Here is an 18534-nt window from a genome sequence, read left to right on the forward strand (position 1 = left end):
CATTCCCGGGTCCTTGAACTTGCACACTTGCGATGATAAACAATCTTACAATGTTATGCTATGGAGGATGGAGTCATTTGACATAGAGAAAATTATCGTTTGAGAGATCTAAGGTGTGCATAGTTTATTCTATGATGAAAAGTGGCCAACAAAAACCTTTATTGAAAATATGTCGAATAATATCGTCGAGACAAATATTTTCACTTAAGTTGTTGGAAAGAAATAAGGTTGCAGTACTTTTACTATGCATTACAATGATTTTAGTACATACGTTTATCTGAATCTTACATGTCATAAAACAAAGCCACACAAAGCATACACAGTATATGCTGAATTGCTATAGGGCTTAAAAAATAATCAGCAAAATTAGGTCGCTGGTTGAATTAAATCCTAATTAAAGGCAAAACAATTATTTTTAATGGTTCTAAACTTGACCTGTGCCCTTGACGTTTGTTTATTTCTGCAAAAGTTTCCTTGTTAAAGTTACTCAGTTTTTAACCACACCGATAATTTCAATCAAACATTCATGTTTCAATTTTATGTAGCTCTAAGTACGTTCTCAAAATGCATAGCTGTCATGCAAACTTATGAAAAGATTGTAACACCTTTTCACCACATACACACACTGTTGACTCTTTTTTCCACTCAAGGATTTAGTTAGGAAAAAAACTGTTTTTCCGCCCTGCTTAATCAAATGGGATTGTTTTACGTACCACTGCACTGTAGTTTATTTATTGTTAGTTTATTTATTGTTGTTGTGTTGTTATTGTTTGTTTTTTGTTTAGTTTGTAAGGCAAAAAATATCGGACGTCACTCGTTCAAAATGTGTAAACACCTATTTTTCGGACTAGTGACGTAATATACTATTTCGGTTCAAACCCCACTCACAATGACATTCAAGAACATTGAATGTGACAGGCGTAAACACAACAAAATAGTTTAATCTCATGTCTTTTCATCCCGAATTAAACTCGGCCCACCTCTGCCACAATCACACACAATTCCCTAACGAACCGTTTGTCCCGTAATGATCCCCAAAACGTCTCTACTCGATTAATGATGTAGTCCCAGATAAATCATTTACGCCGAGCGAGCATTGAGCATCGAGCATAGCGAGCATCGTATCGGTGAGCAGGTGTTTCGATAGATTAATTACTTTAATTAGAGAAACATAACGAAGCGGAACGGTAGGGACGGACAACAGGAGTTGGGAAAGTAACAGTTGAGGGGAATAGGTTTGTCGTGTGTCACCGTTGGAGCCGTTCCGGAGTAATAGGTTACAACGAGGGAATGTATTTGAAGTAATTGCTGGATCGTGAAAAGAAGAAGACTTGGAGAGTAGAAATGTATAAAACTGTCAAGTAACAGTTACAGAGAATAAGTTTGTCGTGTGTCACCGTTGCAGTCGTTTCGGAGTAATAGGTTACAACGGAGTAAGAGAATGTATTTGAAGTAATTGCTGGATAAAAAAGTCGAGAGATGTAGAAAAACTATAACAGAAACTGACCGTACCACCTTTACAGATACTAAACATCAGTTCATTTAGTCGTTCCACAAAAATAAATTTTAACCAAATCACTATAAAAAGTTTACTACCCTACTCCTCTAACGCCCTATGTAGTTCGTTGCTTATTTATTCTGTTAGTAGTGCAACAGGTTATTTCAGTCTTGCTAAAGTTGTAGCACGAATACCTGAACGGAGCCGGTATGGATCGTAAACATAAACAAATGACGCTGTTGGCCCGAAAATAAACATTATTTAACATTGCTTAAATGGAATTGTCGAAATAATATGTACATGCTATTACAGTAGTAAAGGATTCGGACCAGTAACGTTATTTTCCTATGTTTATGATTCATACCGTTTCTGTTCAAGTATTCGTGGGTTTTGCTAATAGTTATACAGTACGTAAAATTTGATTTTTTAGAAGGAACAGTGTAAGTGTTGGTGTTGCTATTTGAAATCGTCGTTTTGTTAGAAAGCATATCGGACGTGTCGAAAAGAGTCCTTTTACGCCCTAGTGATGAAATATACTATAGTTTGCGTTTTCAATTATTGTTTTCTCATTTACTGCTTGGTAAGACAACAATAAACCCATTTAACGATCATTAATTGTTTTGTAATACTGAATACAAATTGAATTTCTCCTGTATTGACACACACATTAGTCATTACTATTACTTACACACACACACGTACACACACTCATTGTCACAACCTTGAAGTGTTGATCAGTCTGTCATTTCACAATTATTTGTCCGTTATATCGGAATGTCGTCATGACTATATCTGTCCTTGTTTTTCCATTAAAGCATGTTATCTTTGTCCTTGTCACTTCGAATGTTGCATAACATTGACAATTGAAATTTATCACGAGTAATATGAGGTTATGTATTGGAAGGATACTATCTTTATATACTTGATTTTGTATGCATAAATAGTAGTTTTGTGACAACGGAGCGAGACGAGAACTCAAGAGATACTATTTGTTTCTTAATATTGAAAACACGTTTTAAATACATTGTTTATTATTTTGGAGATGATTGATCTAAATCATGTTTACCAAGATCGGAGGATGCCTTGATATCTAATTTTTCTTACCGTATGATCGACTAATTAAAGAGAAAAATAATTAGGAAACATAATTTTCACCATACGTTTCATACAATGTATGGTAACATCAATGTGACTATTATCATTTCAACTCGCAAAATGTCAGATTAGAATATCAGTGGGCGTTTTGATATCATGACCGTGTATCCTTCCACCCACTGAGCGGCTGGAGTAAGCCATTTTCAATTCAATACACACACGATTTACAGTGACTAATTGATCTGGAAAAATACAAGTATACATGTTATCCTAGTAAAAGAACTTATGCCTATCCAGTCTGATGTGTGTTACAATTTTTTACGGTTACTTTTAAATTTGTGCAGATGTCAAGTGTCCGCTCCTATTTTAGATTAGGCATTCGTGGGGTTTACTCTTGGCTTAAGGAACAATGGTTTATAAATAGACCGGGTGCAGATATTTCAGAAGATACACTAGTGTAAATGAGAATTAAAACTAAATTCTATTTCTGTAACAACACAACAAGCGTGAAAGATAACAAGAAAGCAAGGCGTTGGCCGTATGTGTACAAAAAAAGAGGGACCAGAAATATAATTCATAGAAAATTAAAATAGATGCCACTCCGAGTTTCCTTTTAATATAGACCAGTTCACCACCAAAAGAATAATCCAACTCCAATAACATGTGTTCTACAAGGGCACGAAAAAAACACAAATAAATTATTGATAAGACAGAAAACTCTAAATCAACATTGAAAGATTATGAATCGAAATAAACAACCTGTAAAGCAAAAGAAAACCCAATCCTTCCCTAAGATCCAATCACAAAATCCAACCTGCAACACAAGAGAACAAAGAAACCAAGACAATTCACAATGAACCAAAAAAAAATACCTAACCAAATTTACACTTATCTACCATACTCGATAACAACATAGGTGTAAATCCAAACAAAAGCAATCCTAAAAACCGATCACAGACATTCTAGGGAACAAAGGAAAGACAATTACCGATAAGACAGAGGAGTCGAAAAACGAAGAAAAGCCGAGAGCAATCAGAAGAAGGCGGAGCCGAAGTTAATTTCATGGTTGTTGGATGGCTTTGTGAGCTTGTGAGCGTGGATGGTCGGAATGGAGTGCATCATTGCATCAAATCTCTCGACTTTCACTGACGGGACAAGGGATCGATCTATAGAGAAAGTGGGAATCTCTGGATTGTCACAATATGAGATTGTGGGGGACAAGGTTACGTAGAGGTGGACCGATTTCTGTGAACAACAATGAAGATCCATCTTAAACAATGATGTAAATTGTGTATGGTAAAATAAACACTTAGCAAGTACCAAAAGACTGAATAATTAAAATATCTTCAGATTTCACAATAGGGGGTGATATGTATGTATTCAGAAAGTTATATTCTGAATCTTACTAATATTATAAATGAGAAAGTTTAGATGTATGTATGTATGTTTGTGACAAGTAAACGCGAAAAATACTGGTCGGATTGGGCTGAAATTTGGCATGATGATAGCTCACATTCCCGATTAACATATAGGCATATTCTTATTTCAAAAATCCTTTCGGGCTCCGCCCCAGTGGCTCTGGAGTTTCCCATGTTAACCTTATGAGAAATGGAATTAATGAATCTTAACAGCTGTTTCAATTAAACAAGTTGGTTCTGTTCTATGATGTTCAATAGCATCAAAGTTACAAGGATTACCAACAGGGAGCAGCACTATTATTTTTTTTAATTTATGACAACAGCTAATTTCCAACCAAAAGGTGAGTGAGCGTAGCAAACGAACTTCAACCTGGAGGCGAGTTAGCGTAGCGAACGAGCTAACCTGAAGGCAAGTGAGCGCAGCGAACGAGCTCCAACCTAAAGGTGAGTGAGCGTAGCGAACGAACTTCAACCAGGACGTGAATGAGCCATGCGAATACTTATGAAGTTAAACGGGGCAAAGCCCGCGGGTACAGCTAGTTTTGAATACATACATAATTTTGAATTCATTTTGAACCACTACAACATCTGTGTATCATGGTATGATCCCCACAAATTTAGACCATGTACCTGTACCATAGATGAAGTAATATTCATCTCTGCTGTACTATAACATTCGCTGTTACAGTCTAATCATCCTTGGATCAGCTAACCTGTTTATATAGAGTTTTTTTGTTTACTATAGCTATCTACTGGCATTTACTTTAATATATTTCAACCAAATACTTTACCAAACAAGTGAATTTCACTGTCTTGATTATTGGATTGGTACATTAAAGTCGACGATATAGACCAACTGCAACCAATTTTGATCCTAGGGTAGCTTTTTGACGCTTCGAAATTAGAACCAGTTTTAATTGGCTGGTTAAAAAAAATCAGTCTTGCTAAATAAAAAACGGCTGATCGTTGTTAGCAAAGCTACATATCCATTTTACCCAGTTATCCTGCGACACTGCATTCCTATTCAGGTAATAATACAAGTGTAGTTATTGTGTGAGAGATTGTAGCAAATTTATCGTTCAATATATCAAACCACAAGGTTACCGCTTCGGTCATGAGAAAGAACATACTCTTTTTAAATTAAATGGTTCGAATCTGAATCCGGATATCATTGACTAGCTTTTACTATTTGATTCTTGATAAAGAAAACAACTTATCGTAGTCGATAACAATGCTGTCGTCTGGATCTCAATCATTCAAGGCTTATAGTTTACACATATTCGCTTAAATTACGCACCATGGCTTGCCGGTGTCGCAAAAAACTTGTTTAGCCTCAAAAACATTGTATATTTTTACAAATGACAATCAACTGATACTAATGATGTATGTGGGGCGGAGACACGGTCTGGTGAACAGTAGGCGTGGTTCATGTCCAGTTAAATGTTTAATTGTTGGTTTGACATGTGATTCATTGTCGCACTCTGTTGAATTCAACGGTCGGTGACATTTTTCTATAACCCAGGAAATGTATTCCAGTTGGGTTGAATCTGATATTGTCTCTTTGTAGAGTTATTTTACACGTTTGGGTCTTTTAATTTCTGTGGTGTTTTAAGTGCCCTGTTTTTTTTCACGAATGGTCACTCTAGTAATTTAATCAGGCTGTTTTATAAACTAGCACTATTTTACTGTTTGTAAGGATTAGGCTCGTAAAATGACTTTACTGGAGGGAGTATAGCGAACAAACCTTTTTGGTTTACTTGATAGATGAATTCATGGGTTAAGTTGAAAATAAAAGAAGGGTGTAAGTGTAAGAAAGAAGTGTAAGGGACACTATATGTGTCTTTAAAAAACACATTTTTTGTCGTTTAGCATGTTACTGTAGACTTTTTAAGAATCTGGCAAAATATATCAAACTTGTTTGTATAACAAGGCATATATTTTATTTGCAATATTTGTAAAATGCTTGTAACAATGTTTATTTGATGCGAAATAAAGAAATTTTGATTTCGATTTTTCCGAACATTTGTTAGGTTAAGCCATAGAGCAAACACATTTCTTTGTGGGTTTTTATCCTTACTTAGCTGTTAAAATTGATTGTAGGACAACCTTTCCCAGGGTCTCCTGGCCAAGGGTCGGTCGTAAAATATTATTGCGGGGGCGGCCAACCTGTCCCAGGGTGCATGAGGATTAGTGCTGGGACAGGTTGGCCGCCCTAGCCAAAATATTTAATGGCTGACCCTAGACTAGTAGAACCTGGGACAGGGGTTGAAAGTAGGTAATCATAAGATACCAGTACTTAACTGAAGCATGCATAAAATTGATATTTCTAGGCTGCAACATAAGCTTCGAATACAAGTAACAATACTTTTAAGGAATATCTTAGCGTTTCCGGGATCAAACAGCAGGACTACAAATCAAACACGGAGAACACAATATGTTGCAGGGACTAAAAAATTAATTGTCAGCTTGCTCATTGCGCTTCTTAACAATCAAGTCATTGTGAAAACCTTGGTAAAGTAGGCCTATATTAAGTTAGTGAATGTAGGCTTTTTCATTTACTTTTAATTTACGAAGAAAGTTAAAAAAATGAGTTTTTAAAATTCCTACGTAATTATTATAGAGAATATTGTAAAATGATGTAGTTTGCTTGTTTATGGATATATTTTGATATATATTTATTGATATATTTTTTACTTGGCAAATTAATTTTTTTACGAGGCTATTAATATTTTACAAAAAACACTTTATTACCCTCCCTGTAGCAAAAAACCTAGGTACTTGTTAATCCTAATGTTATTTAAATAGATTTAATTGAAAATCCTACGAGGCACACGGAAATTAGCTTAGTCTGCAGGTATGCTGCGGCGGGGTATTTATTTGCCACTTAAATTTCATAGGACACAACTTCATAATAGATACGTTATTAACATTTTGCATTTATAAAATTGATAAGTATGACGATTTCATAGGTGTTTTAACAGATTAAGATCTTATGTCAACTTACTAACGATTAACAAAATTTATAATATAGAGGATACGTGAATGTATATTTTACAGAATAACAAGTATGTTGATAATGAAGTAGAAATGTTATGAATATGCACCAAATGTAGCATTTTTTTATAAAATTGGACATAATTGAATAAGCCACTAACAGATTGTGCTACGGCCTATACACCACCTGTCCTTAGTTATTGGAAGTGATATATTTCATTTGATAAAAAAGATGCTATAGCTTACAATAAGTCTTTCAAAACTTCAAGACCTAAATAGCTTGTATTAGGTCTACCGTATAAAAGAGGATAATATGAATAATACGTCTAATATAAAATGTGTTTACAAAATCAATTAAGATAAATTGTCTCATTTCCATACAAGATCTGCATTATCCTATTTTTATGTTAATTTAAAGTTTTAAACGTCATTAGTGCAGTCAAACGTTTTGAACATTACACACGTAAAATAGACTTAATATTTTACTGTGGGACGATAGTTATTTGTGCAACTAGTGAGCAAAGTGAGCAATTGACTCACTCGAGAGAAATCCTTACTTACGAGCTGTAGGCGAGTGAGGAATGGTTTCTCGAGTGAGGCAATTGTACTTTGCACTCGAGTTGCACATTATATTTTTCCTACGGTTACCATAAAACAAATAAATTAGTGAATAAACGTAACATATTTTTACACAGAAGTGACTTTTAATATAACATTTAATGTGAAGTGACAAATACAACAGTACAACAGCTGACCAGCTGATTTACAGCCAGTGCTGCCAACGTATTTCGCGCGCATACAACCTTGTCTGCATGTTACGCGCTCACTATTTCGTGCGTTCACGTTGCAAATCTGGAGTGAGACAAAGTAATTAGAGTGAGACAATGTTAACATTGTCTCACTGATGAGCGAATTAGCCACTTTGCTTTCTCAAATCAGTGAGAGAACATGTACATTGTTAAGTAACTGTAGGAAAAATATATTTAAACACTGTTTAAAGTCATTAATAGCTCACGTTTCTAGTATATTTAGATAATAATTGATTTGACTTTTTGTTCGATGTTTTCCTTTTTCAAATCGCATAAAAAATATCACAAATAAAATCCGTAAACGCTAACAATTCCTTAAGGGAAATAATATTATCTTCCAGTGCATCGCAGTGCAAATGCTAGAAATATAATCCATTGCATCCCCTGTCACCCATCGTCAAACTCGATGATAATCCTGGCAGCAGGGGCGGCCAACCTGTCCTACCCCGACCCCTCATTAGTGATGGGAATGGTTGTCCATCCCTGCAAAACAGGCCAGAAATTCGCAGGTCAATTTTAACCCTGGGAAAGGTTGTCCGTTTCCCGTTAAAATTAAGGCATCTTTCTGTCCGACACAGATAGACTCCGTTATTGTGTTTTCTATTTAATTTCAAAACTTGTTTTAGATTTTAAAACTAACACAAATGAATTGATATATTTGTGAATTATGGCTTGTCCTTAGTATTTTAACAGGAAGACATAGCGCACATTCATTTTACATTTGATGACAATGTAAAAGCTATTTAGTTTAAAAATTCATCAAAATAGTCATGAGATTTCACATTTGGAAGATAATCTCATTTAAAGTCATTGACTAAAGGTTATTGTGAAATAAGGGCAACTCATTATTTATGTATTTACACACAGTTTAGGACCTAACTCGCCTTCTGCCACTCAAAGTTATTGACTGTTATTGGCAATAACTCATTCTTTATGTCTGTGTTTGACTTCGACCGTCTATTAAACTGTTTACTGCTTGGGACGATTGTTGGGGTTGGGAAAAACCATAAATAATGTAAATTGCAATAGATTTGACCTAAATATAACCCTGCCACCTAAATATAACTGCTAAAAGAATTTCAAGTTGTATCATTGCATTTTTATCACACACATTCATTCGTCGGAAGGAAAGTTAATCTCTAAAATTGCGTCTTATAAAATGTGACCAATGAATATTACTACAATATGGGTTGCTTAATGGAGCGGACAGGTGGCTGTGCATTTTTAAAATTATAAAGAAATACTTAGCTTTTTGTGTATTAAGAGCATAATGACTATTTGTGCTCGTAATACACACAAGATTCTTCCTACCATAATTAACTTATTCACAGATTAACTTTTTAGTTGTATATAAAATATCATTTAGGTTATGGTCATTTGTTTACCGGTAACGTACCAGTCACCGAATCCGCGGCTGGGGTTCGTCTAGAAACGCCAACAGTAAAATCAGCTAAGCATGCGGTAATGACCGATTCCCGCTCTAGAGTGTAAAAGAGCAATTTTGCGTACTGTTTGCAGGTTTGCGAGAAAATGAAAGTTTTTGATGTTTCGAAACTGGACTCAGTTGTACTTCGGTGATAAGCCCTCTGGAACTGTTCTATGTTTGTGTTCTCTGCGACTTACATATACAACCCTTATGTATACATTTCACCATGTTTAAATGTGTGTTTTTCACCATGTTTAAATGTGTGTTTTCACCATGTTTAACGTGTCTGTTTGTCCACAGGGCCGGCGCCGGCAGAGACACCGGGGGACGTCTCGTTAAACCTGGTCTAGAACAGGACCTGGGCCTCGACAAGAAGCCACCGACATCCCCCAGGTATGTAGTACGTAGCTCAAGTTTTACTGGAATTACAGGGTGTCCATATGCTGGAAAGTCAATGATAGTCATGGAATGTCATGGGAAACAAATTCTGGTCATTGAAAGTCATGGAAGTAGGCAAAAAGTCATGGAAAGTCATGGAAATCCCCAATGGTGGATGGATTTGAGGGGACATTTCAATGCTACAGTCGGCTGTAACACAGACTATTGTAGTATTTTAAAGATTTTTCACAAATGTACGACAATTAAATTTATTACAGTTGTATTAGTTTATGCGTTTTGAGTTTGTATTAGTTCAATACAATCTGTCCCTACTTTAGCTTGTAATTAGTGGTTAGAGCGCAGGACTCCGGTTCCAGATGTCCCGGGTTAAAATCCCGCCAAATCGCGAATGGGTTTTATGCCGTAACCCCTAGGTCTAGCCTGAAGTACCTAATGTGAAAAACAATCCCGGGCTCGTGCCTAGCGTCCTAGGAAAAAAAACTTTATCTTGTAATTTAATTTAATATTTGTAGGACATTTTTGCAACAGTAGTATGTATCAAAATGGTACAACTATGTTATTACAACTCAAACTGCAATACAAATACTGTTATAATGTTTTAAGCTGTGTTAAGTTAAGCCTTTTCTAACTAAGCTAAATTTTGTTAACACTGTAAACTCAATAAAAATATATAATAAAAAGTATATAGTAAGGAAAAAAGAAGGCGGAGAGAGAACTTGCCAGCTTTTGGGACGGGGAGGCTGGGGTTTTTTCCTTCCTCATTTTTGAATTCCATATTTATGCTAAACATTTAACTCTATTGTTGTCTGTTTAAAAATATTTCAGTATTTTCTGTGAAATAACTTGTCTAGGCAGTATTATTGGAGTGTGTATGTTGTATTATATTTTTCGAGTAAAGTTCGTGAGTCATGGAAATCGGTAAATGGTCATGGATAGCCATGGAAAGTCATGGAAATTAATGACAAATTTTCTGTGAACACCCTGAATTAAATCATAGTAGAGCTGTTATTCAAAAGATGCTGGGTTTTTAACGCTTCCAAAAGTACACTTACTTAGAGAGTGCATAGAGTCGTATACACGGACAAATGAATGTTTATGTATCCAAATTTGTATTTGTTTACGCAACAACGAATTCAAGTTCTATCTCAATTTATGATTTGCTCAGACTTGATTCAGAATTTAAACCTAAGTACAGTAATTCGGAGACTGATTTAGGCCTAAATTGTTTTTTAGAACCTGAACTAAACTTTTCACAGAAGTAGATCGATACATTTAGTTGAAATAGTCGTAATAAAATAATCTGTTGTGATTTAATAATTGTATTTGGTTTAATATCTATTATCATCTTATTGGGTTTACTCTAAACCCACCCATCTACTCTCACAATTAAATTATACTCTGTTCGATAAATGTTGGAAGTTTGAAGAGTGGTTCCTCTACCACTTTTTTTTCTTAATGTTAATGTTAGCTGATCGACGTTTTGACAAACCTCAGATGTTGAGCTATTTGTTTTAAAATTAAAAGGTAAGATCAAGTGGAGAAGATAAGTTTATTCCCTAAAATCGTCTAAATTTTGTAACCGGCGTATAACATATTGTATTTTTTCCAGACAAATCCACCCTATATGCGAAGAGAAGCTGCACTTGGCCTATGAGAGTACAGACACCCCCACGCACCCTGGTGGCGGGCCTTTGTACCCTCTGGCTCCCAACATATGTGTGGAGGGTGGCAGGATCGAGTTCATAAAGTCGCCACCGCCCTGCGACAGCGCTAGTGTCGACCTCAACAATGACGGTGCGAGCCCTACGGAGAAAACTGACATTGCTAAGGTTAGTTGACGAGTTGGCCGCTAGATTGGGGTAGTAGTGTTGTTTATGTGTGTCAGTATTTATTTTGTAAGAATTTTATGTATCTCACTTAGCTATACAAATATTGCGTTATTGAAAACAACCTGAATATTTTTTGACAATCTAGATACAATAATGGAACGTTAAATCAACAAAGTATTATTTTTGGTAACTTTGTTTTCTATATTTTAAATTATTACAAACAAGAATTATATTATAAAAACTAGCTGTTGTACCCGTGCTTAGCAACGGGAAGAGAACACAAAATAGAAACATTTTGATCTTTACATCCGTTAATAAAATAGTTACACATAAGCCTTTTAAAAACCAAATTTAACCTTATGGCCTTTATAGGATAAATGTTGTCATAAATGTAAAAGAAAAATAGTACTGCACCCTGTTGGTAAACCTTGTAACTTTTTAATGCTATTCAATATCATAGAACCAACTTGTGTAGTTGAAACAGCTGAAAAAATGCTTTTATTCCTTTTAAGTATGATTACTCATAAGGTTAACATGGGAAACTCCAGAGCCACTGGGGCGGAGCTCGAAAGGACTTTTGAGATAAGAATGCGTCTATATGTTAATCGGGAATGTGAGCTATTATCATACCAAATTTCAGCCCAATCCGACCAGTATTTTTCGCGTTTTTTTGTCACAAACATACATCCATACATCCAAACTTTATCATTTATAATATTAGTAGGATATATCAAGGGAAAATGCTCTATACACGTTTAACCAAACCAGCAAGGACAACATTTAATTCCAACTGAACATTTCCCTTTGATTTTGTTGATTTATTGAGTGCGATTCGAGTAACATACAATTGCCAACTTTAATCGATTACTTCGAAATAATAACCATCCAAACCCTATTGTGATGATCAATTCTGCATTTTAAATCATAAATGCAGTACTACGATATATCAGTTTAATCTTAGAACTCAGTTCAGAAGAATATTATGCAGTTACAACTGTTTTACAATATATTGTTTTTTAACAGCTACAATAGATTAAACCTTTTTAATTTCGATTCACGCATTCTGTCTTTCGCCTATCCAAAAGAGGGTTTACTAAACATCTGCTATTTATTATAAACTATTTTATTTTTCGGGTAAAAAACGTTAACTTGCATATTGAAGCAACTCGACCCAATCCAACCGTGGTGTCAAAAGCTTGCGTTTAAGATAGTATTGTTACTAATGTAATTTGACATACTAACAAATTAAAATACTATAACAACTACTGTAAAAAAAGAGATGAAAACACAGTGTTTTAATTTTTTTACCAGAGAGCAATTGATATATCCTTTTAAAAGTTTCTCATAAAAATTGTGTATGTCCTCGTAGTGTGGCTACGAAAGGGTTTAAAGGAAAATAAACAAAAAACCTGTTATATTTATTCAACACTAGCAGAGTACCCGTCCTTCGTATGGGGTTGGCATATAAGTTTAAATTGCTTATTGCATTTATACTCAAGCTTTGCGTTTGCAATAAGGGAGGACAAAGTTTGATAAAATTTGCTTCTATAAATTGACGGTATGGTATTACACATCTACCATAGCCATAATGTTCTACCTCTTCGCCTAAACAATAAAGAAAAATAAAGTATTACAAATTTAAAAAATCACAAATAATTCATGACATTAAACACATAAACATAACTGTAAACAATCCTACTTTGACAGTTCTCATTGCGAATCACAGTTTTTTGTTGCTGCTTAGTTCAAATTAGCTGTTTTTCATAAATTAATGCAAAAAAAATATAGTGCTGCACCCTGTTGGTAAATCTTATAACTTTTTAATGCTTTTGTATATAATAGAACCAACTTTTTTAGTTGAAACAGCTGACTAAATTCTTTAATTCCTTTTAAATATGAACTAGAGGTCGTCCAGTGGTCGAAACTCGACCAAAAATATATAATGTACAGACTTCTCTATTTTCACCCCACACTGTAAATAAAACATGTGATTGGCATTTCTTCTATTTGTTTTGATTTTCTGTTTATATTTCGTTGTTATTTCGTCACCAGCATGACAACCCATAAAGCCCATGTTAATTTTATTCAAATTTCAAATTCATTTTTTGTGCTTATTTCTGAGCCTATTTTAATTTTTAAAGGGTTTCTGCACACCTACAGAAAAATATCTTTCTAACGGTATGCGTAGATTTTCCCTGCGATGCACACGAGCTGAGAAAAAAGGTTTTAAAGAAACATGCTTGCCTATTAATATATAGATAGATACTCATAAGGTTAACATGGGGAACTACAGAGCCACTGGGGCGGAGCCCGAAGGGATTTTTGATATAAGAATATGCCTATCTATATGTTAATCGGGAATGTGAGCTATCATCATGCAAAATTTCAGCCCAATCCATCCAGTGGTTTATGCGTGATTGACCTTCAAACACACAAACAAACAAACACACAAACTTTCACATTTATAATATTAGTAAGATAAGACAAGATATAAAACACATAAATATAATTATAACAACACATTGAAGCTGTATGTACTACTTAATGTAAAAGTTAATAGTATAATTAATACTTAATAGTAAATAGTTTTTGCGTCCATCCTGAAAAAGCAGAAACAAATAAGCTAATATGACAAAAACATTTTCTTCCTAACACAGAAAATATATATTTGCTACAATCGCACAATATGTTCTAAATCTATATATTAATCTCGAAGGAAACTCCAGAACGTAACTGACCTTTGAATGGAGAAAGTATTGGAACGATTATTTCGATTTTAGGCTGACATTTCCAGCAACACCATAAGAGGCATTGCGGAGGCATAATTATTACCTGACTTGTATCTGCCGAGTGAAACCAACAACCAAACATGGAGACATGATAATCTTAATGATCCGGACGATATTTGGAATCACCTTAGTTTTTTGTGGTGTTAATTTGTTGGTCACACATTTGAGTATAGATAGAAGTATACGTACTATAACCTTGTATATAATGTAAAAGAACTAATATTAAGCTTGTATGACGAGTTGGATAAGTGGTAGTGCGCGTGGCTTCGGTCCCCGAGGTCTTGGGTTCAAATACAGCCAATCACCTATATATTTTTGCTATGTGATGATGCTAAATATTAGGTGCGGTCTGTGTTAAGCGGATTTAGAATAAAGTCTAGCATCTTAAGATGTGAAGGAAGCACAACAAGTAGAGTAAGGCTGCCTATTATTGATTTCTGTTACATTTTGCAAACGTTAAAGGATTCCAAACGACAAAGGTAATGGTGAAAATTTATGCTCGAAAGTAATTTAACCCGCGAGAAAATCGTTTTTTTAAGCATTGTAATAATCAGTTCGTGTATAGGCCTAGTTTTTATATCATTATCTATCAGTTCCGTAATGTTTTTTGAGATAGTTTTATCCATTACAAATATATTTTTTGACGTGTTTCCGTTATCATTTAAGTATACTTGTTATTGTTCACATCACGGATCAAATTATGAGTTATCCAATGAAACGTATACAAATAAGAAAACTAAATCAATACAAATTATTAGAATTATTGTAAATACGTTCTACCAACATATTCAATAAAATCATCGTAATCCTCTTGAATTGTATATTTTTTACGGGTTTCATTACATTATTTGTTCATTAAGTGCTTGGTAGTTTTATCATTTTACTATAAATAACATTACATTTATCAAATACAATAACAGAGTGATTTGATTTTGCATCGGGGTCTCTTAGGAATAAAGTAATAACATTGATTATATTTAGTCAACTATGGGCTGAAGTCAGTGTTTACATACATAAATTAAACAAGCAAATATTATTAAATTTTTTCATTCCAAAACATGTAATGTTGAAGTGGATTGCCTTGGATAATTAATATTGTCACAGTAAGGTCCTCGAGCTGTAGATGTCAGTCGAGAACAAAGGAATGTCAGAAGAATCTTCCTAATTTGGAATTCGAGAAGACCCGGATATTAAAACTGCCCTTCGTCTTGGAATTGCAACAAAATAATTAGATTTTACAGTTCATGAAATAATTTTTAGTTAAAAGTCTATGACTTTTACTAATGGAAATATAATGATTTAATACAGGAGAGTGTAGATAAAAGAATCGTAACTTGATGGGTTTTTATAGCGATATTCGTTAATACAGAGTTATATTTTTAGTTTATATAGTAAAATGAGAAGTAAATGATGAAATGCTGCAAAATAAAACCATATTGTTAATTGAACGATTTAAATCAGTTGATAATTAATCAGAGTTAAGATTTTTAGTTTTTAAAGTACAATGAGGACATAATTTATTGCTGTGAAATTAAGTATGTCGATTAACAAAGAACAGCTTTAAATCAGTAACAAAAATATATCTAAAATTAAAGTAGAAATACTACTGCTATATATGTACTCAATGGCATAGTTATATAAAATATTGCATTGAATATAATTATTGGTAATCATTATTGGAGGTTTGAAAGTTTTTGCTTTTTCAAGTGACGTTACTGTTTCTATTTAATTTTTGTTACTATCAGTAAAAGCTACAACGAAATAATTTTTTTCTTTTTCATCTGTTAATACTCTAAGGGGGGGGGGATACCAAAAATGTTTGCCTTGTTTAGCTTTTGAATGTAGACATAACAACGAGATCAACAAAAAAAGAAAAATCTAATTTTGTATAATTTTCTACAAAACAAAACAAAAACAAATTAAATCCAGACATAATCTTTGAAGATAAAAAATTTCTTGGTTTAATAATTGATAAAAATCTACCCTGGGACAAACATATTGATCATCTTATAAAAAAAAATTTCTTCCGGAGTATCCGCTTTAAGACAAATGTATAAAGTTTGCTGCGTAAAAACATTAATATCAATATATTATGCCTTAGTCCATTCTAATTTAGCTTATGGAATCAGTATATACGGAGCAACTACATCAAAAAACTTGTTTAATTTGTAAAGGAAAGATTCGGTATAACATCTTTTTACCGATCTTGGAATACTGACTGTTCATGGACTATATATCTTGGAAACTATTTATGAGAAAAATATTACAAAACTCAGGTATCAAACATAGTTAGTCATAATTATAACACTCGTTCTCAAACTCAAATTGATAGACACAATCTAGAATTTTATAAAAAGAAAACGAAATTCACAGAAATAAACTTATGTCTATCTACCAAAAAACACTACTAACTGAAAATGATACAAAAAGTTTGAAAATTATCTGCAATAGTATTTGATTAAATTTGCACCTTATTCTCTTAAAGAGTTTTGGGAGATAGTTTCATGTAAAACATTTTATTTTGCAAGATTTGACTCTATTCCTGTACAATTGTATATGAATAAAGGATATTTTGATTTGATTTGAACACTTATTTATGTCTTAAGTTTTGACAGTTTTCACTGATTCTTTTACGCCTCAAGCCAGATGTATTGAAATTGAGCCAGATCGGTTGTAAGTCATATTGTTACCTGGTTTCAGTTCCACCAATCACCGCTCTGAGTGGTACACGGTTTATGACCAGCTGAGTTTAGTCGTAAACTGCGACAGTCGCCAGATGTCGCTCAGCTGTGCATTAACTCTTCACCCTTACCCTTCTGATAGCTACCTTTGTCACTCCCAAAACCCTTCGAGACTGCTGCAGCATATCTGCATAAAAGTACTTATCATGGTCCCTAATAAACCATTCGAATCCATCATCTTTAGCCAATTACAGGGAAAAAGTAATTCTTTTACCATATTGTTCCCAAAGAAAATTGAAAATCCAATAGCTTTAGCCACATATCTAAAGCTTTATAATTTTTCAACTCCTCCAATAACTTGTACACCATTTTTATACCCTACAATCTTGAAATAACGTTCTCAAGGTATTAAAAATACGGGAATTAAAATATAGGTTGTATATGATTGAGCAAAACTAAATAATTAATTAGTAGGTCATAAATGCGACATCTTTTTCGAAGAGGATTTGGCAAAGACTGGTTTAGGGGTCCTAACCTAAATATATACCTAATATAACCTGCGCCAACCAGAAAGAGAAATAGAGCTGGATAATTATAGGAATGCACTGTGGATGGGAAACTCCCTGGTGTGGATTAACGTCCGCACTAGTGAGTATTACGACTATCCGCAGTACTATCCTGATAATTAGACCAATTCGTATATACCAAGGAAAAAATGTGGTTCGGATTCCACTATAAACTGTAGGTCCCTTAGTTGCCATTAGCTGTTTGGGCTATTAATTAACAGCTGTGTCTAAGGAATGTCGGCCTTAGTCACTAACAAGACTACAAGATCGCGCCACTCATCCTACACTCATCTCCATTCATACTTGGCTTAAAATACCTACATTGTATGGTCGCCATTTCATAAGAAAGTATTAAAGTATTAAAGCTCTCTATTTTTCACCTCTTGAATAAATTTCCCACAGTTACCCTCTGCAGGGAAAAATATAATTTTCCTACCCATATCATACCTTTTCAATGAGTTTTTTTCACAATGAGTCATGATATTTTCTTATCTCCAGTTCAAGTACTTAAATTATATTGAGTTATATATGTTGTTTCATGTGTTCTTGAGTAGGTACAAACATCGATACTCAAGAACACAGGCAATAACAATAACAACAAAGGCAACTTTATAATTGCAGTTTGATGCATCCTTACCATGGATGCATCCTTACACGTTAATCACCCAATCATGCTTAAAGCATGTTAAACAATTGTTTACTTAACAGTTCAAATACTAATTCAGCCTTCAATACGATATTAAAATAAAATAGTATCCATACTTATGCATGCAGTCAGAGAGTTTATTCATGGCCTAACTCAGATGTATAATCTAAATCTTTTTGTGGACTAAATGATTTGTAGTTTTATTAAAGCTAAGTTATCTTTAAAAGTAACCTAATAACGTTATATAACATAGAGTATATAATTAAACTACGATTATTTAGAAACATAATTTTTTTCCTCACCCCATCCCAAAAGTACATTAATTCATTATGACGAGATCCCTGCGACTTGAAAGGCAGTTTTAATATTTGAGCCTCTCGGATT

General features: G+C 34.0%; 1 protein-coding gene across 3 annotated transcripts in view; it reads left to right on the forward strand.

Moving 5' to 3' along the window:
* The window catches only part of LOC128992600 (uncharacterized), a 359698-nt gene that overhangs the window by 93739 nt on the left and 247425 nt on the right, over positions 1-18534 (forward strand). For all 3 annotated transcript variants that reach the window (XM_054416263.1, XM_054416280.1, XM_054416271.1), the window contains exons 2-3: positions 9541-9633; positions 11249-11468. In XM_054416263.1, coding sequence (XP_054272238.1) covers positions 9541-9633; positions 11249-11468 — 313 coding nt within the window. The remainder of the gene's footprint in view (positions 1-9540; positions 9634-11248; positions 11469-18534) is intronic.

The sequence above is a fragment of the Macrosteles quadrilineatus genome, unplaced genomic scaffold (genome assembly GCF_028750875.1).
Source record: "Macrosteles quadrilineatus isolate MER2022 unplaced genomic scaffold, UCM_ALF_1.0 Scaffold_1__1_contigs__length_201487025, whole genome shotgun sequence".
NCBI lineage: Eukaryota > Metazoa > Arthropoda > Insecta > Hemiptera > Cicadellidae > Macrosteles > Macrosteles quadrilineatus.